The 25,646-nt window shown below is 39.4% G+C and overlaps 1 protein-coding gene across 4 annotated transcripts in view; it reads right to left on the bottom strand.

Moving 5' to 3' along the window:
• KCNQ5 (potassium voltage-gated channel subfamily Q member 5) overlaps nt 1–25,646 on the bottom strand; it is a 284,294-nt gene that overhangs the window by 20,938 nt on the left and 237,710 nt on the right. For 2 of the 4 annotated variants that reach the window (XM_054062689.1, XM_054062690.1), the window contains exons 6-10: nt 22,450–22,560; nt 20,453–20,548; nt 16,966–17,060; nt 15,451–15,477; nt 6,288–6,508 (exon numbers count right to left, since the gene is read on the bottom strand). In XM_054062689.1, coding sequence (XP_053918664.1) covers nt 6,288–6,508; nt 15,451–15,477; nt 16,966–17,060; nt 20,453–20,548; nt 22,450–22,560 — 550 coding nt within the window. Of the gene's footprint in view, nt 1–6,287; nt 6,509–12,353; nt 12,411–15,450; nt 15,478–16,965; nt 17,061–20,452; nt 20,549–22,449; nt 22,561–25,646 lie in introns of all 4 variants that reach the window. The other 2 variants (XM_054062691.1, XM_054062688.1) reach the window with 2 other exon arrangements.

Raw genomic sequence — 25,646 nt, 5'->3', positions numbered from 1 at the left:
ATATATTCTGGATATAATTACCTAGACTCACTTCTAAGTAAGTGCAATTTTTTAAGGTCAGAAACCTAATTTATATCAGTTATCATATAATGCAGGCAGGTTCCAAATATCTAAAATTCTAGCATTCCTTTCTAACAACTCTCAATTATCTTTAGTTATTATTTAACTTCTCAAAAATTTTCTGCACTGGCAATATTTCATGGAACAGTTCCTACTACTTAATTAAAAAGGAGTCCTTTTCATTTTGAGTGATGATATGGAGGACTAGGAGCCTTTCTAAAAAAAAAATTCATTATATGCACAATAATTGTGCAGTTAAGATGGCTTCGCTTATTATAAATAGTAGCACTTTAGCCAGAAAGTTTAGATGGCCACGTGAGAAGGATAAGAAAGAAATGCTAGATGACTCTATAAACATGATTTTAGTGTATCTTTAGATACATATCTCTGTATTTTATATACATTGCAAACAAGAAGTTAAAACTGTAAAATAAATTGCAGATATACGTGACAATTTCCAGAACTGTGGACTAACAAGCTAAATATGCCTAATTGACCGTCTCCCTGGAAGACCCTCTAGCACACATTAATTGATATCATGTTTGTTATTCCATAAGGTCCACAAAGGTACTGAGCCCTGGGAGACTTCTAGGTCCTATTGTTTGAAGGAGGTGGTGGCAGTGAGCAAAAGGAGAGGACTGCAACTTTAGATTCAGGTAGCCACAGGAGAGTCCTGTATTTTAGAAAACCATGAAGGATTTTCCCAACACCATTATATAAAAATGAAAACATTCCTCAAATGTTTCATATTTGGTGCAAGTGAGTTACATGGTAGTTGGGAAGTTTTATGAGTGTCCTCTCACAATGACTTCTTAACTCATTTGTTTACTCTTCACTGCATATGAGGTTATCTGAAATCCATGCACATCATATTTCTGTGTGGTGGGCTGCTGCTGTCTCTCACAGAGCTGAGATTGTTAATCATTCATCTGTGACCACTGAGTAAGCGCTCAGTTCAGTGAGCAACAGTGCACAGCAGCCTCCTCAAGACCTATCATAAAGAGAGAGACTAAATTATGGACTCATATGGCCAGGACCTTAGCTGGAATAAACTAAAATAATGCCTCAAAACTAACAACCTGTACTTATTTACACAAAATGAAAAAAATGACTCAGAGCTTAGATCAGAACACCAGATTATTTTTATAAGATCTTCCTAATTAATTGCAGTGACAACAGTAATAAATGAGAGCTCTATCATCAAGTAAAACAATCACAAGAAAATAAATCTCTTGTCAAGAACAAATTGATATATTGCTAATAAAATGTCACTGAGTTTCATCATAAGGGGTTTGTTTACACAAATCGAGCATCTTTCTTTCGATATCCTGCAGCTTCATTTTGAATTAGCAAATTTAAGCTAAACAAGATGTAAAAGGAACCAAACTGAGGACCTTTGCCACATCAAGTGAACATTATACAAGGTCAAGATGTTTGTGCTACTGAAAGGAAAACCTGTCATTTTTGCAACACATAAATTACATGGTACTAACTGAGGACATGGGGGCTGAAAAGCACAATTGCATTCTTTCCATGGTTATTATAACATACTCTACCCTGAGGATTTTGTGCAAGTGCTCTTTAGGGAATGAAAGGCTAGAGGTCATGTGAGCGTATAATGTTCAGGGACGGTGTAAGAAATCAAATATTTCCTTAGAGAGTTCTTTTTAATTAATCAAATGAAATATGTTTGTCCTATCTCCAGTGCTGAACGCTTTTGATGTTTTATTCAAAAAGCCACACAATGTCTCTAGGTTACAGTAAAGGCACAATAACTCATGCAGAGGCTTAGAAGCACGGGATGGAAGAAAACAAGTATAATAGGACATTTTTGTTCCCTTACAGAGAATTGCTTGCACAACATAATATCCATCCACTTCTTCAGCTGTGGCTGTGCAAGACTGCAGCATGACTTGAGTGGAAAAGGTTGTCTTCCTCAGGAAAAAGGAGAGGGGATATTTTGTGAAATGAGTCTCCATGGCTGGGTCTATGCTAAATACAACGAGGCATGGGTATAGCATCCAAGCAACAGCATGAGGCCACTTGTACTATTCTATTGCTTGCACAGATTCTGGCATAGGTTAGGCTGCTGCCATTGGGTGTACTCAGGTGTCAGAGGCTGTTCCCCTTGGGCACCTGGGCTGTGTTTGCCCTGGTTTTGGTGCAGGACATAAGCTGTACTGCATGAATAGGCCTCGGGGGTGGAGGTGGCTCCTGGCTTGCTTGGTGTACGGGTATGGTGGTGGCTGTGTGTGGCTCTGAGGTCAGGCAAGAACTTCACCCATGTGACAAGGAATCCCTTTGGGGAAGGCTCTTCCACAACCCTGTACAATTATTTTATCCTTCTAACTGAGTGCTTTGTAAAATTTCACTATTTACCATTCTTGAGTAGTGAAGGTTTCCCTTTGATCTGCTTGCTCCTCATGATTCTCTTTTAAAGTGGTAACAGGTATTGGAAATACACCCTCCTGGCACTTTTGTTGATTTGTGCTGAGCCTCCTCTTCAGCAAGAGTTCTGGCAGTTGTGAGCCGGGTGTCACCAGAAAGTGGGCATGTATTTAAAATCAGATTACATAAGTCTTGTTTTTCAGCTTTGCTCCCCTGCGCTGTTGTTAAATGCTCTAGAGGGCATCTGCAGCCATGCTACCAAGGCTCTCTCCAGCCATCAAAGCTCACTCACGTTTGAATTCCATTTGCAAATGCACATATGTAGCTGAAGTAATTGCTGCTGTTGCCAGGCCCCACTTTGGCAATAGCAATAAATGGTTTATAGGCAGTTTCAGAGGACTGTTGCTACCCATAAATAAAGCCATTTGTGCAACAGTTTTGGTCATATTGTTCTAAGCCTGCTATGCTGAAATCGTTTTTGGAGATACCTTTGGCCAGCTTAAGTGTTCTGCTTGCTCCCAGGAACCCTCCTTCTGTGGTTTTAATATGAAGCAGGGGAGCATTAATAAGCTTTTTTTACTGGATAGCCTAGGGTAGGAAGGCTACTAAGTTTTCAGTTGTTAGCCTCTTAGCTGTCTTCAAAAGCTCCTGTCTGGATTAGAAACTTACTTTTACCGAACAGTTTCTAGTTGCTAATGTTTAGTTTCTCCAACAGTCTCTTCCTGATCATTTTAGCGCAGATTCCAACTACATCCTTTATCAGAACTCAGTCAGTCCTGCAGAGTTGCTACACCGACTTAACTCATTCTCACGCACTAACAATGTCTCTTCCTGTCTGAATCCTCTACCTATTTTGTTTATTTTTAAACAGAGCTCAGTGCACCTCACCTTCACAGTGTGGTAGTTCCTTCTCTGCCTGTGCTAATGGAAGATCACTTACAACCACAGATCCCATGTGGGGAAAGAAAAATCAAACAAATAAGAATGTCTTTTCTTTTAGAAGGGGAATTTCATAATGGGAGGTTATTATTTTTTCACTAGTTCACTGATATAAAGTTTTGCACTGTACTGGGTACCCAGTTGTCTCTGTCCAAAGGGTCTGTTGCAAAAGTCACCTGAAAGGGGTAGCTTCTAGTTTGGTTGGAAGATTAACACACCAACATAATTAATCCTTTGGACAGAGAATACCTCAAGGAGGAAACTGGAGCATGTGACAATCAAGAAGTATTAATAAAATGCTGCAAATACATTTCATTCAGTGAAAAATGTAAGATATTCTAAACTGAATACATTCTTTCCATTGAGCTGTCAAATGCAGAAAGCATATTAAACTGTGAAACTAGTAATACACACACACACACAAAATTGATGTTGGCAGTGACTTTTCCTCCCTTGACTGTAAGGTAGCAGGGAGCTGTCTCAGCAATAAGCACACTGGACACTGCTGTGATGCTACCAGTCCTAGAAGTAGCTGGATGGAATCCCAAAGTGGAAACTTGGCATTCGCCTAAAAGCTGGAGACAATGGAAGCTGTTCCTCCTGCCACTATGAGAAACTGGTCATAACTGCTGGCCCCAGTTCATAAGGGTGGACTAGCAGCTGGAAACTTCTGACAAGGAAACAGACTGCGCTTGCCTGAGGAGCAGGAAGATTCTTAAGGGTTTATGCACTACAATGAACATTCTATTGTTGTTATCTTTTATCTGCAGAAGTACCTAAGGTGCTGTTTATACCACCTTTTCCACGAAAGGGAGACAATAAGAAGAAACACAATCTTCTCATGCAGTTCATTGCTATTAACGACAATACATACAGGACAAAATAGAGGACACGCAGAGGAAATGTCTCTGTGACAAATGGGCTGATGAAAAATTAAATAGATGCTTGAGTGAGGTGCAGGCTGTGGGGCTGGGGCAGAAGTGAGCTGCTGATACCCTGTGAGTATGCTCAACAAATTACTCTCTTCTTAGGTCACTTCCAGGCACAGTACGAGTTACAGGGGTTTAACCTATGAAGTCACTTCTGGCGTGGTTTTGGGGAGATATTTGCACTATGTAAGTGATTACATAGGAAGCCTAAATTTAGGCGAAGTATCTTCAACCCCACTCTGGTACCTAGAGCATTTATCACTTCCCATTGCAGAGCAAGTGGCTTTGTCCCAGCTCCATGTCAGTGCGAGACCCAAGCAGGCATCACATAGCCCTTGTGCCACAGCTGCCATAGGACGGCAAGCCAGACCCCATGCCCTAGAACAGAGCAAGGAATGGTGAGCAACTTGGATAGCAGCCTGGTGGCTGGTACACCCCAACAGCTCACTGTAATGCAGCCAAATCCAGGATTTGTGCATCTGAGAGGTCTCTGCAAGAGACAAGCTAGATTGGAACAATGACCTTAGCAAACACTGTTGGTTTGTCTTGTTTGCCCTCCAGGAAATGTTTATTTACCCAGGCTTTTCCTGAAGAGATGTGTTGTGTAGAATGTCCTCAGCTGAGGGATGTGGCATTTCAGTCCAATGGATATTTTGCAACCTACATGTCTGTGATAATATATCCTCTTAAAAAGGAAGCAGACACCAAATGGCACTCTGACTAATTAGTTTTGCCACAGTTGTTGGATGTAACATGCTTGATTGCCATCACAGAAAGAGTTTACAGTTATATCTCTTTACTTGGATCAAATGATTTATGATGGACCTTTCCCGTACAGTCAGGGTCACTGCCTCCTGCCATAGCCAGTCACTTTGTTTCTCTTAATCTCTGAGGGTCCCACAGGAAAGAACAAAACATCGATAAGTTGGGAAAAATGTGAATGGGGGAACTGAAATTCAAACCCGCTGGGACAGCGATACACCCCGAGCTGTGTCAGTGTCCCTTTCAGTGCAGGACCCATCTCTACAGGGATCGGGCTCATCTGGTGCTCTCAGCTCCTGCCTTTCGAGGGGCTGCTCTCACCCACTTTGGTGGTCCCTCTTTAGGAGAGTCACTGTCTCCATTTTGGTAAGCATTTGTAGATGAGGACTTTTGCCTCATCTACAGTGATGAACAGTGGCTGGTTTAATGCCTGAGAGGACCACAGGTGGCAAACGGAGAGCAGAGAAGGGCAACATCTATTCCCGTGGGAGGCAGCATGCATAAAAGACAACATTCCTGTCTGCTGTGGGGGTCAGCATGCCATTTTCACAAAGATCCAATTCTTCATGCATTAGGGGTCCTTTCTACACCTAAAATACCCTTTAGAAAGCAAGACATCAAAGCAATAATGCTGATTTTCTTTGCAAAAGCCATCTGCCTTACTGAAACAGATCCAACCCTGTAAAACTTAAAGCACCCACAAGTATATCTCTTGGTGGCAGCTGGTCTTACCTGGTGGAGGTAAGAGAACATGTCCCCACAGGCTCCTCTGCTGGGGAGTGCCAGTGCTGTATAAACTGTGCTCTCGGCTGGCAAAGGCGCAGCCAGTGCAGCACCGGCCACGGTGCATGGCCCACCAGTCAGAGGCAGTGGGTTTGGGCAGCAGAAGCGACCAGCAACAGGAGAGAGGCCACGACAGCAGAGCTGCTGCAGCCAAACTCAAGGCACGCATTTAGTTCACCTGCAGTTTTCCCTACAGACCCCCTTTTACACCTGTTCTTCCTGATGGACCACTGACACAAGATTTATTAAAAAAAAATCCTGTTGGAGTGCTTTTTGAAGAATGCTATAACTTTCTAGTGTCTCTGTCTTAATGTGATAACTCTCTCTGCTTTCCCAAACCAGGTTGCATTCACAGTGCAGGCGTGTGAGAGCGTGAGCAGGCGGGGAGCAGCACTCAATGGCAAACGAGGCATGAAAAACTCCTACCGTCAACCACGGGTTTGGGCTGTGAGCTCTTCAGTCGCAGCGAGGGTCTGAAGCGGGTGCGGTCATTGAAGCTCCAGCTCTTCTGGACTTTGGTTGGGCTGCCCTCAGTGGCAATGTCGGCGCTTGGTGACCGGCGATCTCCAACTGAAGATTGCCTGTTCTTTATACTTTGACCTCGTGGGCTGGCCATCCGGACCCGCTCCTTAAAACTTAGCTTTTGACTGTGAAGAAGAGAAATTTATTTTATTTTATAGTTCCTCCACACCGCTTCTTTTTTTTTTTTCTGTTGTATGATGATCAAAACTAATTTCTAAAAATTCTCAATAGTATGAATCTGTTTCTTACACTCTTATTTTCATTGAATATATTTCATTTGGGAATGAAACTTATTTGATGTAATTGGTTTTGATAGGGCATTATCAATGGCAGTCTATCTTACAGTAAAGAATAACCTGGTAAAGGTAATTAAAATAACAAATTGGAACAAATTTCACCCTGTTATTATAGAGTAATCTCTAAGACTTTTTTTATTCCAGGATTTTAAGTAGATTTATTTCCATCTTGGTCAGCCCAGCTCAGTGCATTTCTGGCCGTCCGTTCAGATAAACAAGAACAAAATGTATTCTATTATTACTGCATGCCATGTAGTATTGAGGTTTTTTTAGCAGGCAAAAATACTGTTAGTATATTCATGCTTTTTCTTGATGTGGCACTTCCAACATTTCGTATGTATTGTTAGTGATCACTCATATCCAGAATTTCTCGTTACAGCACTTACTTGAACAAGACAAAACCAAAATGAACAAAACATCCAAGAAACAGCGTGATGACCAATTAATGGGAATGTAATGGTACGCTGTGTGCTCACTAAAGTCACTGCTGGAGATTAAGCTGGGAGCTGACTGCCTGCAGGTGGTATCAGACAGGTGCTTCAGGACAGGTCCAAGAGACTAGCCAAGCTCATGACTGTGATTGTTGGATCAGTGTTGGCCCTCTGGTGTTATAGTTGGCCAATCGTAAGCTCATTTTTTCCCCTTCTGTGCTTATAAACCTCCTCTCCAGTCAGCTAAATGTGAGATATGCAGATTTGCTTAAATTACCCTTGTTCATGTTCAAACACATCTGATGAACACCCTCTGGTCACTATGACTATCCACCTATGCTTTTTCATTATTTACCATTTTTGCCTTTGTTTGTCTTCTTATTACTCTCTACAACTACCTGAAAGGAGGTTGTAGAGAGGAGGGAGCTGGCCTCTTCTCCCAAGTGACAGGGGACAGGACAAGAGGGAATGGCCTGAAGCTCCGTCAGGGGAGGTTCAGGTTGGATATCAGAAAAAAATTCTTCACAGTAAGAGTCATTGGGTACTGGCACAGGCTGCCCAGGGAGGTGGGCGAGTCGCCTTCCCTGGAGGTGTTTAAGGAACGGGTGGATGAAGTGCTTAGGGACATGGTTTAGGGAGTGCTAGGAATGGTTGGACTCGATGATCCAATGGGTCCTTTCCAACCTTGTGATTCTGTGATTCTGTGATTCTGTGATTCTTGTAGCAGAAGGCACAAAGGGGAAACAGAAAGGAGATTTGACACCAAGATTTGAAAACTCTGTTTTATCTACAAGGTTTCAATTGCCTGTACAAGGGAATGGTCCTCTTGATCAGTGGTCCTGTTCTTGCAAGGGGAGAGATGATGGGAGCATTGCAGGAGCAGCTCATGGTATGATATTAGCGGGTCTAGCAGTCTTCCTGTGCTGGCCTAGGCTTTGGGGGTGCTTTTAAAATATCTATAGCAAAGACTGTCTACCTGCAAATTATAAATGCACTTGAAGTCAAGACACTTTCTAGTACGCCCAAAGTCTTTGCATTTAACTTCGGCATTCCCATAAGATGTTTTCAACAGAAAGGAATTCTGCAGCTAATTAACTAATGCTAATAGGAACTACGTGGTTCTTAGATGTTTAACCTACTGCACTCTGAAAACACAGTGTTCATCTGTAATTACATGAAATGGAATGTAGTTATAAACTTCTGCGGCTGTGAAATGTTGAGATAATCAGATATATTTGTCCATGCATAGCAGAGCAGAGCAGAGCAGAGCAGAGCATTCTCAATACAAACATCACTGAGAGCAGAAAGGATACAGCTTGTAACAGGCAAAGCACATGCTGGGAAGCTTATAATGAGATAATTTTCAAGAGTGCTATAAAACGAGCACATCCATAGAAAGATTATTAGATAAACGTGTTTCTATATGGCATGTTGAATCACTTGAAAGAATATCTTTCCTGTAATTTCTGAGTGTAATCCCCTTCTTCCTTTGCCCAAAGTAAGCAATTGTCAAAATAAACACATGATTGTGCTGGAAATATTATGTTTCCATTGCAAACTGTTACCCATACCTGCAGTACTGTGTGCTGTTGCATATGCAATACAAAAGACCCACAGAACTTACTATTTGAAAGAAAAGTGAGTTCTAGGATTTAATTTTCAATAAAAATTACATTTCAAGACTGAATCACATTTCAGCTCAGGAATCTTTTGCATTGTAGAAATTAATGAAAATATAAGCTGTAAAATATTTATTAACCACATTATTGCATTGTCATACTATACAGCATGAGCAACAGAATCAAAATGGACTTCTTTGTATAGATATTATTCCCAGGCATATGTCCCCTGTGCTTTTTTTAACTCCTCTGTATTTGGTATTGAAGCATGAAATGAAATTAAATTTTTGTTGACAAATCTTAGAATAAAAATGTTTCTGGTCAGCTCTTTTCCTGTTGCACTAATTAAAATGAGAGGAAAACTGATAAAAAAAAAGCCATAAAAATTATCAGCATGAACCGTATTTTTAATAATCCCATTAACTCTAAACCAAAAATTAAAATGAAAGAATGAAAAAGCATATGTGTTGTTCTGTCAATTACTTTGTGGTAATGGAAGCAATGGCTGCCTTTAAATGATTTGTACACATGGTTATTTCATTTATAAAAGCTGAATGGTTACACAATGGCTGCTTAACCCGAATATCTTTAGTTCTCCAAATCAAAGCAATGAGGCAATGGTGAAAGGAACAGTAGACACTTCATCTGTACTAGAGACATTTTTCAAAAGTGCAATGCTGAGAATGAAAATATTAATTTCAAAGGCAGACCTCATACTTTAAAAAGAAATAAATCTGCTTTGTAGCAATGGTAATGTAATGGCATGCCAAGGGTCCATGCGGAGGATGCTGCATCGTGAAGAGAAATGCAGCATGGTTTGGAAACTCTATTTTGCATCTTGAGAGTTTCTCCAGAGACACTGGTTATAGCAGGTCTTCTCTTCTTGGATCCTTGTTCCTATTTTGAGACTGGTGGGAAATGCTCCTCAAGTCACTGGGTCCTGATCAGCGTAGTCATAAATCATATGATTTACAGCAGTGGAGAATTCATGCTTGGGAGAAGATACTCTCTTTGGGAGCAACCTGCCAAGGGGGGTCTTCTTGATAAGACAAATAACAGATCATGAAGGACTAACTGAATCAGAGCATTTTGGGGAAATCCTGAGTAGGCTTTTTCCCACAGTACAAGTTCTTTTCCTTATAGGTTATATAGTTCCTGGCTTTTGCTTCTCTGTTGCAGTCAATGGTGGAGAAGATATTGGAGATACAGAGTGGAGATAAACTTATGCCCTTTCGAGCATCCTTGGGCATTCTGTGCTTGAATTAGTGGCCACTAAAGCCTTCAGGGCCCTTTGCTCTGATTTGATGACGGTTGGATAAGCACTGTCTAGTGCTGTGCTAAAAATCCTTCACCACTTGCAGAACCTACTGTATTATACTTTTGTTTCTCTCCTGTTCTCTCTTTATACAAGATATCTAAAGAAAATCCCTTGAATTAATGAAAACCTGCTAGTGGCTACTGGAAATTCACATGACCCTGTAAGTACCCCCAAACTTTAAGGTGAATGTTGGTCCTAAAGGCAAAAAACCATCAGAAAGATCAGGAAAATGAAACTACAGATATTTCTGAATCAGACCTAAATGAAAAGGAACTGAAAGAACCACAGCTGTCTCCAGTCATCTCTGCAATCCTTTACATGTGGGTCTGTCCACCATTTCTTGTACCATATGTGACGTGATTGTTTTTCCCAGTTGATTTACATACATATTTGCTTCCTACTGAAATCTTCCCTGGCAATGGTAATCCCTTTGCACCTATTCTTGCAGGCTGCAAGTTGCAAAACGTATTCAGATCAATAATGCTGACACTTTGAAGCATCTTTCAGTGGAGATCAATTACAACTGGCACCTGTGGGAGAAAAGCAAGTGACTTTTCTCCATTTGCTTGTCTTCTGGAAGGTCAGTTGTAGGATCTTACTGCTTGTTCTTCAATCAGTACATGCATGATCTATTCACTTCCCTGGGATAGAAAAGGACTTTCTAGTTCTTATTTATTTTTTTTTTAATTCTGTTTTTTCCACCTTTGATTTACGAAGGAATAGGTGTTTAGGGACACTAGAGGTCACTGTAGCTTCAGCGCAGGAGGAACAGACACTTCGCTGCTAGACCAAATGACTAGACTTGAAAAGATTTTGTTTTAATTGATAAATGATACTAACCTTTCCTTTTCCCTTGCATCTGATTATACTTTTTGGTTAACTGAGCATCTCTTTGCCTCCCAGTCCCACTTTCCTATTTCCCTGCCTACCTTCCTGCCTCTCTGGTATGAAGTTTATTTTCTGCTCCGCTTCAGCTGCAGACCCGCAGCACTACTGTTTGCTACCAGTCACAATTTACAATTTGTTTTTCAGCTTTTCACACGGAGGTAGCTGGTGGAAGCAGGAATAGGAAGAAGCTGAATGAATAAGAAGCAACTGGAGGGCCTGAGGGTGAAGGAAAATGCTTTGGATCTCAAGTCATGACAGAAGTTAAAACTGCCAAAAATTATCACACATAGCAAACAAGAGCAAGCAAATGTATGTGCCAGTTTTCAGCAGTTAACTTCCAGTAAATACAGATGTTGATTCTTACCAAGCCTACAGATGACTTTAGTGAAATTAACCTACGCTGAACAAATGCAAATGCAATGGATAATACAGCGGGACCTGAAGTTCAAACATTCAAAACTTCTCCACCAGCCTCATGCTAGGAGCATGAACCCAAGAAATGTAATGTTATATCTCATACCTTCAATGAGTAATAGCAAGAATTTCAGAGACATAAGGTCTTAAAGTTCAATAATCAAACAGAAAAAAATAAATGAAGTTCAGGGGGTTTGTGTTTTTTTTCCTTTTTTCCCCTTTTTCAAGACAGTTTCCAGATGAAGAGAAACTATTTCCCTCTATCATTTTCTATAATCAGTTTGTACATCCATTAACTTTTAAATTATTTTTGAAATGTAAGGAAAAAATGTAATAAACTTGAGTTATATATAAAGGATTTGTTCCCATACAATCCATCCATCTAGGAATTACCATTTTTGGTAAGAGACACAATTTCAACAGAATTCAGCCGAAGCAGATGGTTGATTTCACATGCATTCCGCTACCTTCCGCTACAGGACTCGGGCACAGCTTCCATGGGCTGTGTCCAAGGGTTTTTTTCTTAACAAGAATTGAACATTTTGACTGTTGATATTGCCTAACATGTTACAGCTTAGTATTCCCCACTAATTATTAGATGGAGAACTCAACTGCTCTAGTTATAAAAATCCTCTTGGACTTGAGGAAATGTCTTTACCCAAATACTCAACCCCAGTTTTAGATCTCCGTGAGGTAATGCATTCCAAAAGGCCAAGTCTCAGGCAGAGAAGGGGAATCGGGCTTCAGCAAACCACGGCGTGCTGCACACTGCAATTGTCCGGCTGGATGAGTTTCAAAGAACTGGTATTACTGCCATTGTCTTAACGTCATTGCAGGCAACAAGCAACAAGGGAATTACAAGCACTTAAAAATAAATAAATCAAGAAACCCCATTTGGAGAAGTAAGGAACTTTAAAGCACTAAGGAGTGGAAGTAAATGAGTCATGCACCTGATGTTAGTTTGCATTCTCAAACATCATGTGAATAGGCAGGATGCTGAATACCTATGTTTCCGAGGGGTGTACATCCTGAAGAGCTTCTGTTTATTACTACAAAGCTTACTAGGAGTGAGGGGAGATAGAGGACCATGTTACTAAGCATTCCACTGCTAGGTAAGGGGTTAGGCTTTCCACCTCAATTTAGATTCTGCACCACTGGCAGTTTTTTTCTCATATGGTTCATGCAGAGCGTTTACATTAAATCTATTTTTAGAAACAGATACAGGAGGTGGAGAGAATTCCAGAGTACAATTTACTTGTTTCCCTCAGAGCAGGGATGAGGTTTTCCTGCAAGCTCCTATACTGGCAAAACTCCTCGTTATTCACCAGAGAGAGTTGTCCGAATAAGAAATTCATATTCAGACTCTCTAGTTGCAACACTAGATGGGTGACATTCATTCTTTGCAGACACCCAGTGCATGTTCTACACACAGCTTAAGACTACTTATACTCTCAGGATGCTGTACGATTCACCAGTCTTGATCTAGTTTCCTCCAGAGGAAGAATTTCAGCCACATTGTATAATTGAACAGAAATAAATATTAGTTGTGTCCAGTGTGTGCATTTGTAGATACGGAGACTTTAACATATAGGCTTTTTAAATGATTTTCAGAACTCTAGAACGGATTTATAGAGATATCTCATTTGCAGTGTGGATGCAACAGAGAGGTTGCCTACCATAATTTTTGATAGGTGATTAATTAGAATACTTGAGTATAGTATTTTGAGAAATACAACATACATATTTTTCTTAAAATCAGTATGGAGCTCCAGCTTCATAAGCACAGTTCTCTCAACTCAAACGCACAGAAACATTTAATTACATAATGAAAGACTGTAAGTCTATACAGGACAAAATGCAAGAATTAATTTCTGTAAACATAAAAGTCATTTTGGTAGGAAAGAAAATAATTAACTTTTACCTAAAAGAATTGAAGTTTCTCTCCAGTGTTATTAGAATGTATAGAGCAAAGAGAATATTCAGAAAGCAATCCAATGCACTACTTGTGCAAACACACCTTCATTTAAAGAGTGAAACGAAACACATAGCATCCCATGCAAGTCACTCAGCATTGCAGCAAGAAAGAAGTTAAATAGTCGAAGACAGTTATCTTGCAGCACATTGCAGAACTTTGCATTTACACTTTTACTACAAAAAACCACACACACCACATGTATTTTAAGTGATACAAGCACACAGCAGTATATCAGCTGAGAACAATAAACAGCCACCAACAAAACACACCTTTTCTAAAAGGCACTGAGTTGTCTGTAGGTTTTTTACTGCGGATTAGGATCTCAGGAGTTGACTACGTTGCTTTTATACCTACACTGTTTGCAGCAGTGCACATATTAGTTTAGAGTTTCTGAAGGGATAAACATCTTCCATTCAGTGAAAATAAAGCGAAAAAATCTGGCTTAATCATTGAATACTTTTAAAACCACAACAGTTACCACTAAGATGGAGCATGTAATATAATATAGTTTTGACAGCTGGGTTTTTCTTTTGCATGTAGCTTCTACTTATTGTAAAGAAATTTGTCTCTTTGAGTGTTTGCAGGTACAACTGGGAATAACCTCTCCCCTCTGCACAAATCTCTGTTTTGGAGGTATGTACTCATTTACTGCCAACTTCAGCCTCACCTTTAGAAAGCTGAAGTAAATTTTAAATGTTGCTTTTGAAGGAGTTTTGAGATACCGCTGGCGAGTGCAAAATGTTTGGATAATAATTTAAAAAGATCAATATGTTGCTAGCAAGCCTAAGGGGGTAATGTATATGAAACGTCACAGAACTGACAGGGCAGGTGAAGTTCTCATGAGGGACATCTCAGAGCAAATCCAGTCCCTTCGAGTTACTGTGACACTAACAACAGTTAAGTGCACATCTGGGAAAAGGATGGAGTCAGGCACCAGAGGAGCAGTCTGGAAAGTGGAGTGGGACACGGGTAATTGATGTGAAGACTTTCCACTCCTGACTGAATAACCCAGAAGAGATTGTGAACTACTGTACAACTCGGGGGTGGATGCATTTCAGCAGCTGATGTGTCACCGACACTTTTTTTTCTTGGTTTTTCATTGTTTTCTGCTCGGAGGTAAACTCCACTGCTCTCTCATCGTGCTGGATACTGCAGTGCTGGCTGCTGAACGCCTGCGGACTCCCATCCCTAATGAGTTTTGGAGGCAGTGTAATTTCTCTTGTCCTTTCCTGTCCCTAAGGACTCAAACTATAAGTATGGAAAAGAGCAGCATTTCCTCTTACTGCCTTGCTACTGTGCATCCTCAGGGATTTATTCATCTTGGGAGAAAAGCCTTGCCAATCCTGTCTCTGGGTGCTGTAGGCAGCCAGTCCTCATCTGGCACTGAAGCCTGGTGGAAACCCCACCTGCCCTCCTGGCTGGTGGTGGTGGGGCTTATTTAAGGAGAGACGCCAGGCTGCCTCGTCCACCCCAACAGGACCATGCAGGAGTGCAAACAGGTAAGCCGATGCAGTAGTACTTTCCCCCTCATCTGCTGTGTCCCAAAATGCTTCTTAGGAGAGGACAGCAGGAAAAGGTTAGGAAACATGGAGACATGGCACTAAGGAAGCCTTGAGTTTGCTCCTGCAGGGCAGCACAGACCCTTGCCAAGGCGACGATCAACCAGACCCATTAGGGAGGTCCCACCTGCTGTGACAAAGGGCTGGCGGGCTTGTTCACAAAGCCAAATTCAACTGTAATTTCCACTGCAATTCCTGAAAATAGCGAGTGTTGATTTTATGGCAGAAGCTGGGGCTGCATCCTTGCCCAGGAGCTGGGTCTAGGGAGGCTGCTCCACTTGCTACTCTGGCATTGTTCAAACTAAGCACGTCCTTGGAGTTAAAACATGTGAATAGAAAAGTAAAAAAATTGCCTAGTTTTTCCATATAAAAGGTGGGACAAAGAAGCAAAAATCATCAGCATCACTCTATTGATTTGAGTTATTGATTCCATAAAAAAATGGAATTTGTGATTATTATCAGTTAACAGTTACAGTTCATTGAACCTACTGTACAGAACCTGAAACATGTCAAAACCATTAAGGAGCAGCGATTTCACAGATAAAAGAAATAAAAGAAACTACAAACCTGCTAGAAGCTTCCCCTTGTTCTTTTCTTCAGGTCAGGGAGTAGAAAGGAAAAACATACTTGTTATGCAGATAGTAATCACATTACTTAGTTACAGATGATGTTAGACATATGATAAACATAAATGGATATAATTAGTGTACAACAAACATGTTACCTTGCAACCACAAAAACATTCAAGCAAGACTCGGAACAACAACGCTTCTGGAAAACAAACTTTTCAGTTGTTTTAACACATGCATAACATGCTTAGTACATACCACTGCAGACTGAGTTGGCAAAGCATTTAGGCAAAATGCATTGCTGACACATATATAACAGAAAGCTGTAGGCTCTTATTAGATAAAGTTATCTCTGGTAAATAAAAAGATTTCATTTTAGGATAGCACAGCAGTACACTTATTTAAAATAACATCTTTCGAGGGACAGTACTATTTTAGAATATTTTATACAGCTTCGTTATTTATGTAATTTTATATCCATCCATTTATACCAATGTTGCTTTCAACCTGTTTGTATATGTCAAAATCAATATTCCACGTAACTTTTAATCTAAAAGCTCCTTTTAGTTTGGAGCATTTTGGAATTACAGTTATGGTAATGGATTACTTATGGCTCTGTTCTTGTCAACTCTTTGAAATTCAAAGATCAGCTTTGGGTACCCAGCCAAATCTCTTTTTGGCTGAGGTTTTTGGCACACAATTACCTTTTTACTGTCATGTGGATGTTCACCACCCAGCTTTGAGAGAAACCACTAATTCTCTTGCTCTGTCTGCAATAACAACAGTTAGGATGCTTATCAGAGCTTTCCCATAAGGCTCTTAGTGCTCTCCTTTTTGATCTTTATCAGGTATCTTTTACTTCCTGATTTGTGCTCTGTATTGAATCAGACAACTTACTACCTTCTGGCAAATCTTTTACTGAATTATTGCAGAGTCTTGGGCTGCCAGTGCTCTGTGAATTCTCACCCATCAAATATTTCCTGTCTGCCAAGCTGTGACATCAGGTCTTTTTAGTCATCTTCCACTGACTGTGTGTATAACTGAGGTTATAATTTGCCCTAGAGGAAATACTGAATATACCAGAAGTTATGACAAAAAGGAGCAAATTCTCCAGTGCATTCACCTTTAGAATAACACAAGGCTCTCTTCTCTCACAAAGGTAGATCTGTAGCTACAGCCATGTATAGAGGCACAGGTATTAAAATACCATTATATCAAGCCAAGCATTAAACTTAGTATTCTTCTCTTAGAAATAATTTGGAGCTGGATGAAACATTAACCTTGATATGAGTCGGGTTTTAGGAAAACGTTTCTAACACCTGCTGCTCAGATAAATGGCAAATGAGTTTGTCCCACTGTCTTAGGTTCCTAGATAATATTGATCTGATTTGTTAGCTGAGATTTTTAATGAGAGGACTGAAGAAGACAAAACAAGATGAAACAGACAAATAGTAATTCTCTATAAGCTTGAACAGACATTGAGAACAGCACCAGCTGCCATAATTGTACCTACTTTGTAGGGCTGCAGGTATGCAAGGCCTTCAAATGAGGCTTCCAGGTAGCAATGGAAACCGATTTCTCATCAGCCGCATAACTACGCCATACACACTACGTGCAGGATATATGGTAAAAAAGAAAAAACAAGGCAAGAGGGAGCAGGGGATGAAACAAAAAAAAAATGAAAAGCAGATTAGTAACCAATACAAGTCATAGCTTTCTTTTATCATTCATAGCACTGATACATGCCTGAGGGGAGGAAGAATACTTTCATAATATCGCCAGGTGGCTGTCAGGTTTGTTCGGCTGGCATCGGTAGAATAAAACCGCCAAGAAGCCTGGTATGGGGAAACAATAGAAAAGCACAAAGGAACCAAGAACATGAAGTGACAATGCCACCGCACTGATTACGGAGAAAGGAGATTTTACTCAGATTGGGATGTGCTCTATTAGGTTTATTAAGGAAATACCAGTAAAAAAACTACCAAAACTTTTGTGAATCACAGCACACTTTACATGGTAAAGTAAGAGTTACTGGCTTTGTGGAAGCACCAGAAGATATTTGGCACATAAAGGTGCTCAAAAAGCATCGCGGTGATTTATTTGTGATAAATCCATAGGGGACACCCACACAAACTTGCAGTCTGAGGTAAAGAAAGTGTCATAATACATTTTGTAAATGATAATGAAAACCAGGTAAAAAGCATTTAGAAGAAAAGTGAAGTATTCTCTGTGGTTTGAAACTCTGCTAAATGTTTAAAAACATGAAACAAATCTCTTCAAAGGTGAGTAACCAAAGCATAGCATTGAAATTTATTCACCATTTAGATTTATAACTGCACGTAGATAGCAAGTTCTACCAACTGGAATAACCTCCTTGGTGTCAGCACAACTATATTAATTTGTACTAGCTGAGTATCTGGGCTGCCTGTACATTGCCAAACATTAAATGCCATCCAGGTATTCCTGCACAGAGTCTAATACTCTGTGTTTTCTTACTGTGTACCTCCCAGAAATACATCTAGTCTTCAACTACAGATGGAGAATGTCACTTGCTTTGTAAACTGTTCCACTGGTTGATCATTCTCATTGTCAAAAATCTCTGCATTTTTTTTAAATTTGAAACTCTTTGATTTTGGTTTATAGCCAAAGATATTTATTACATTTCTGTCTGCTACTTTAAATAGTCCTGTAGGCTCCTGTACTTCCTCCATGGACTTGTTCAAATTATATTCAAGTTATTATGTTCAAATAATATTCACATTGAATATTTGTTATAAGCTAAACATATTAAGAAAAGTAAGCCCCTGTGAAACATTCCATTTTTCTATACTGATACCTTAGTTGTCTTTCAGTCAGGTAAAGGTTCTAGCGGGGATTTTATCTACGACAGCAGAGGAGTTAGCACAAACTAATTCTACAGAGTAACTATTTAGAAAATTGAAATTGTCCTGATAAACTAGAGAACACTGATTTCCATGGTAGTGCATTATCAATATCCATATCAGACAATTAAAAGAAGCCCAGACACTGTTACAGTAGACGATGATATGAAGTTCAGATACATCCTGCGTTTATGAATATGAAATTTAATCCAGTCCTGGACTAATTTTTTTCAGTGTTTTCTTTGCTTTCTTGAGTTTTCCAGTCTCATTTACAAACTGTAGATGCTGAGTTGATGTGTAGCATGTTAGTACCAGCATGACCGTATACAGTGATACTGTCATCCTTCTCCTATATTTTACCTTTCTAGTTCTGTACCTAAGGGATATAATAAACCAGCTGGAGTAAAACATTAGGAACGTCTATGATGCTCTTAGATCTTCCTCCTCATGCTTTCTCGTCTGTGTTTCTCATCCTTGTTCAAATCCTTTCCAAAGTCATGAATATTACGATGTATCTTGTATCTTGTAATAGTTTGAATTCAGTGCTTCGAGATCAAGTTTTGTATTCAGTATATTAAACCATTTGGATCAAGTCACCCAGATCATCCTTGGGTTCATTCCCACGTGCCTGCCCTCATCTTTACCATTCTGTCCGGACTTGTGCCATTGTCAATTATGTCAACCAGCAACTTTATATTAATTTCCAGACCACTGAAAATGCTGAGCTTGAAAATTAACATTTAACTGCCGAAAAACCATCCCTGTTGGGATCCCACCACAAATGCCTTCCTTTCTCAGTGTTTTTGCCCATTCAGAGGCACTTCCTGAGATCAGTCAGATAGCTCCTCAATCTACTCAGCACACTGTCTTACTAACATTCAGGTTGGACTGTCATACGCTAATAAGAGCTACATCTGAAAGCAAAATCTATTGCGTGTTTCCTGTGGCAGCCAAACTTGGAAGAAGATATCAAAGTAGATTAGAATGAATGTGTTGCAAAATATTCCGGAAACTCATTCTACAGTAAAATAGATCAAAAAGGAGTGGATTTCTATTTCTATTTCTATTTCTATTTCTATTTCTATTTCTATTTCTATTTCTATTTCTATTTCTATTTCTATTTCTATTTCTATTTCTATTTCTATTATTTCTATTTCTATTATTTCTATTTCTATTTATTTCTATTTCTATATTATGCTAATAAATAATAGTTAGTATTTAATAAACATTGAACAGTAATAATGGAAAGCATTTATTAACTTTAAGAATACTTCAAAGACAGCCTGGCATCTATCCTGAATCTATCATGGAACTCTAGTATATTCATGCTCATCTTCTTTACTTGGATTTATTACTTCAGAATTAAAAAAACAGCATAAGTGGCACACATAAAATGCTTAGGATCCCAAGAAAATCAACTAGGATGCTAGATTATTTTCTCACTTTTTTTCAGTGCATAGAGTAAAGCTTGCAGCAAAATAATTTTTAGATGATTTTATTGTTTTTAACTAGGACTGAGTAAAAGAAAAAACATGCAAAACAGCTATTAAACAAATATGACAATTTTGCTTAAAAAAAAATATCTCTAGATAGTTGATCTGCACCACCGTGTCCATATTTGAGCTGAAAACACTTCAACATTTTCAAACATTTTGGAATTGCTAACACTTACTGTTCCAGCGTATGAATTGACTAATACTAAAAGCAATTCTCTGTGCGGGACACTTTTCATTTTTGCCAAGAATATCACTCATTGGTGCATTCTAAACCCTGTAGGAGATGAAAAGTAGCTTAATACAAGCAAGAGTGTTGTGCTGTCAGATGGGCTCTCTAGCTATCAGTTCTATTTTTCCAAGCAATTCGCTAACTGCAGGCAGTCAGTTGGTGTCCTTGACTTTGTTTCTTGAGCATGGACATAACAACTCAAAACCTATACATAGAAATGCTATATACACAATTACAGGAACACATGGCAATCACTGAACAAACTTATTTAATGAAATTAACCAATCTTTTAAACATTATTTCCACAAATTCTTCCATATTGAAATAATAAAATTTGCTTCAATATGTACTTTAAATCACCTACTGTTATCTTTTAACTGATTTCATATTTACCTGAATTAGACTGGCAGCTGGATTCCTTCTTTTCTCAAAATGTTTCTGACGATGCTGTTCCTGCACTTTTAATGCAAATCCTGAGCCAAGGATTCCCTGCAATACAATAAGTCATTTATCATTATGTAGGTACTTTTTTCAACAAATGTATACAACAAACTACAAAGGTTTTTGTGAAGATGTTACACTGTGTAATTGCATCAGGTAACACATTTATGATGGTATATGACAGTATAAGGCTTAACAACAGTGCCTGTTTATGGAGAAGCAGAAGACTCCTTACTTAAGAGGTAATATCTGTGGTGCTACCAATGACCACTTGTCCTAAACATTGCTTGGGTTTGTGCTGCACTATGTTCCTGCAGCTCTAAGGGCCATGGATATATATTGATATATAAAACATCAGGCAGGAGGATTCAGAGGAATTTAAGCCAGGAATCACGAAATTACCAGCTGCCAGATATGCCATATATATAGACTTTGAAATCCAAATCTGGAATACCTATAATAACTTTTGATTTTAGAAAAGTTAGAAAATGCCTTGCTTAATAGATTAAGACCATTCCTTCTCACTCTTTCCCTTCTAAATAGTCTCCATTGTTCATTCTATAGGCTATGAAAAAAGCTGATGTTGAAACATCTCCCCTTTTGGCTTTTTTATCTTTGAATAAGTAAGACAAATTTGACTCCTGCTGAACAGAACCAAAGACTGAGAATGTTGCCATCCTTGGCTAGACATGTCTGCATTACAAAGAAGAATATTTCCACTTGATTTTTAGTCAGGATAAAATAATATTAAAAATGCACATGATCCGCATATATATAACTTGCTTTACAGACAAATTAAAAACAAAAGTGTTTGTGAGGAAGACAAGTATCCGCACACAGGTGTAACATGAGGAACAAAAGTTCTGTCATGCCCAATATGCAAGGTTATTAATCTTTTAAATGTTCATTGTAGTCCTGCTAACACTAACTTTCTTGTTAGTGGTGATTAGGAAACAAAGAACATTAATTACACTAGCTGCCATTAAATGACCAAGATTCACAAACAGGTAATGTATTATAATTATAATGCATTATAATATGCCAGAGATACTGAAAACCTCTTTGTTCTTAAAGTAAGAAATAAATGCAGTACATTAGATGATTCAATGCTGTTGGCAAATTCTGACTTTTAATCTTAGTTTGTCTATATGATTGAAAACAAATGTATTGTTATCACATATATATTTTACAGTGATCGAACCCAAGTATTAAAATATTGATTTGCTGTATATGTTGCACAGGATGCAATGCAACAATATACAGATGCCATTTCTGATTTCATACTTATTCAACGGTAATTTAAAAAAGAATGGAAATTCAGTCACAAAAATTAAAAGTTATTTCTGAAACTACACTATGCTTCAGTCATTAGAACTGAACCCAGTTCTATTAAAATCTTTTGAACGCTGATGAAAGAATCATATAAGCAGTCATGTTTATTTACAGTCGATCACAGAAAACAATAGTTGCACTTTTACATTCAATGACATTAACTTTTGGTTGATTTAATGCCTTCTGCTACTCTCTGTTGGGAGCCTGAACAAACAAGGCAATCTATTAGAAATACCTCACTTTTTTTTAGATAGAATCTTATTCAGAAAAACATATCAGCCAATTTTTAAAAAATCTGAAAGAAAAGCAGTAATTTATGAGCCACAGTTCGTAACAAAAGAAAGGAATTTCAACCTTGTACAACAGTGTGCTACCTAATTTGGGATTCTTTCCCAGTTTTGTCCTTGCCAAAGAGACTCCCCAAAACTCGAGCAGTGACAGCAACAGCAAACCTTTCATTTGGTTTTGGATAGCGTTCACCAGTGTTGTCATGGAGCAAAAAGCCTTAAACAGTTGTTCTTCATGTAGAAAGTTTCCTTCAGCCTTTTGTATCATAGAATCGTTAGAGGCTGCAGAAGTTTCTGTTACCTTTTGACAGATTTTATAAGCATACTCACAGCAGGTAGTGCAAAGAAAGAAATGCCAAGAAGAGCAAATCCTGCAGAAAGCAACCTTCCAAGCCAAGTGAGAGGAGTTTTGTCTCCGTAGCCAATGGTTGTCAACGTGATCTAAAAAAGAAACGAATGAATAACATGGTTAACCAGAAGTCACTGAGAGATTAGTTGCAGATTATTTACATGTCATGAAAAAGCATTTCCACTAAATAATTGAAGACACATGAAATATGTATGGTTGTTTCTAAAAGAAAAACAAACATAAATGAATTAGCATTTATACATTTTTCTATGAAAACATACTATTTATGATTGAATAAAACTGAGATAAATAATAAATGTGAGAAAAATTCCTAAATAAGCAATACACAACTTTCAAAATATGAAACAGAAGGTCTAGGGTGTCAAAGTCAAGGCAAATGATGGGAAATTATGTGTCAGGCAGAAGAAAATATTCTTTTCCATGGATGTAAAGGTGCTTCACCTATTTTCTGCAATATAACTGTATGTATTTGCACAACTACACAAATATAAATTACACAGAGATTACACTGGAAAGAAATAATAATAAACGGAAGTCAGATTCACAGACGACAAAGTCAAAGGAACAAGAAGGACCTGTATTTTCTGCAAGTCCTTCAGTACAACTTGAAGTGGATCATCTTCTGGAACACACAAAAAACACTAATCAAAAGCTGGATGGAACTTTAAGTTGTTCCTGGTCCTTTTCTCTTCCTTATGACAAACTCAGATATACCTACATCACTCCTGACATGAACGTTCAAAGATTACTGCTATGCAGCAGATGTAAAGGTACCTCAGACTGTTGGACAGTGTTAGCTCAGACCTACATGAGCAGAGGTCAAAGAGAAAGAGGAGGGCACCCATAATCCCTTCATGTGGTGAGTGCAATCAGAGACTGAGCATACCGGTGTTTCAAAAGCTGTACCGGAGAGCATCCCTGCCATGTGGCATCGCTGTGGATGACAGCAGAGCCTGGTACGTTTGGGATGGGTCTCCACAAGAAACTCACTGACTGCAGGCCACGTAGAAATGCAGCGCACATGCAAATGCTGCTGGAATGATAGTGCATGATGATGGTTTACAGAGCATATCTCCACAGAAAAAAGATTATGGCTTCATGTCTGTGTGTGGCTGGGGGTCTTTCCTGATCCAAGGAAGTCTCCTTCAAGATACTTCTGGCCTGGGAAGCATATCAGTCCCAAACTTGGGGACTAGACTGGCAGGAGAAAGTCACAGCTGTGTTCTTCTCTCTTGGGGAGTTTGGACCCACCCGGCTGCCTGAGATGTGGACAGAGCAGAGAATTTCCAAGGCTGGGCGGGAGGCTGTGGGGCGCGTGCTCAGGCAACAGCACACAATGTTAAAGCACAAAGATAGACAACAGTAGGCTGAATGCCAAGGACTCCAGGGCCTGTTATTACTAGAGAACATGTGCACGGAGAATTATTTCACATTGTGTACCAAATGTGGGCAAGTTCAGGCTTAGCAAATATTCTGGCAGGAATGAGTTCTTCAGGAAAATGCCTTCTAGAGACATTATTTTGCATCCAGCTTCCTCAAAGTTCATTCCTAGGCAAGACGGCCAAAGCAATTCTATTTAATGCTGGGGTCACCGCAGGATAAAAGAAGGAAAGTCTTTTGGAAGTAATTAGATTTCAACTATTTAGGGCTCTGTAGATAGTAAACAGTGCTTTTAATTGTTCCTATTGTTGGGAATAAACTGTGGGTGTAATTTATCCTGAGAAAACCATAGTGGCTAAAAGAGAGTGAGCTGAATTAAGGCTACAGCTGATATTTCAAGTACTTATCAAGTCTAAAATTTTGTAATGCGAGCCTGGTTGTGAGGCACACCACCTTACATGCTTATCGGGTCTCATTCTCCTTCTTTGCTCCTCTTCACTTCCCTGCCCCAGCCTTTCTTCCCAGATTTTGCTGGATTCTTTGGAGAGCAAAATCTGGGAAGGAATTATCCTCATTGCTGCGTGGCTTGTTTCTGCTGTTTTGGTGAGTTGTATTAACTCATGCAGGTGCCTAACAAGCTCTGGAGCCTGCACAAGGCAGGGGGTGGCATGTGGCTGAGATTAAGTGATAAGAAGAAGAGGAGACAGGAATGCCTCTCCCTCTTGCTGGCAGAGATCATCTGATGCAACCACACTCTTGGCCTGGCAGAGGGGCTTGGTTTAGTCTTCCTTTGTTTGCTGAAGAGGGTGTTCCCAGCTCTTCTCGTCAGAAGGCAAGTGCACAACAGTTTTAGACTATTAAGACCCTGAGAGCAATGAAACATTCAAATGAATCCCTGAATAAAAGTTCTTCAAAATTTATTTCCAGGCCAGTCACCACAGAAAGGTTTGAAGCTCTGGAATGACACTAGTTTCCCTATCTCTGCCAGATGCTGGAAAGTACAGAGATATCTTCTGCCTGGGCTGACAAGAGGGAAACGGAACTAGGTGTCATCTACATATTGATGATATGGTCACCAAACTGTCTTCCGAAGAAGTCAAAGATAAACTTGAGCCTTTGGGATCTGACATCTAGGAGTGATCCAAAACCAGAAGCATTCACACAGACTGTATCTCTGGAATTTCTCCAGAGAAAACAACAGGACCATATTAAAGCCTTTCCCCCCATTCTTTTAGGTCCTGAAGACTTGATGGTATCAGTATATGATTAAGAGTATCAGCGTCTTGCTCACTTTGAGCTGTTTTATCTCAGGATGGTCTTTACATGGGCCTTTGGGTGTCAGCACTGTGCCGTATCATCTTACTCAACACGGAACATATGGATTTGATCTTTGTTTTATATTCCTCTCACCACACAACTATGGAAACATTTTTCCAGACAACTTCAGGATCAAGTTCAGGAATAATCCCCAGTATCTTCCTTAGTGCTGTAAATGAATGACTAAACCACTGGCCAGGCCCAGACTGTCACAGCCCTGAGGTTAAGTTAACTAAATAGGGTGTGGAAAACTGCTGGACATGAAACTATGACAACATGAGAAATTTCCAGACGTCATTGCTAATAATGTAAGAAGCAGACAGAAGTTTCATCTAGCACTGTGACTAGATTCTGCAAGTAGTTAAAAGACAAGTGATCAAAGTTTAAAGGTGACTCGAATAAATCTTTTGAGGATTATAGTTTTGTAAGGACATTGACACGCAGGTGACTGCATCAGCAG

Source organism: Cuculus canorus, chromosome 3 (genome assembly GCF_017976375.1).
Source record: "Cuculus canorus isolate bCucCan1 chromosome 3, bCucCan1.pri, whole genome shotgun sequence".
NCBI lineage: Eukaryota > Metazoa > Chordata > Aves > Cuculiformes > Cuculidae > Cuculus > Cuculus canorus.
This window is presented reverse-complemented; position numbering and strand designations above follow the sequence as displayed.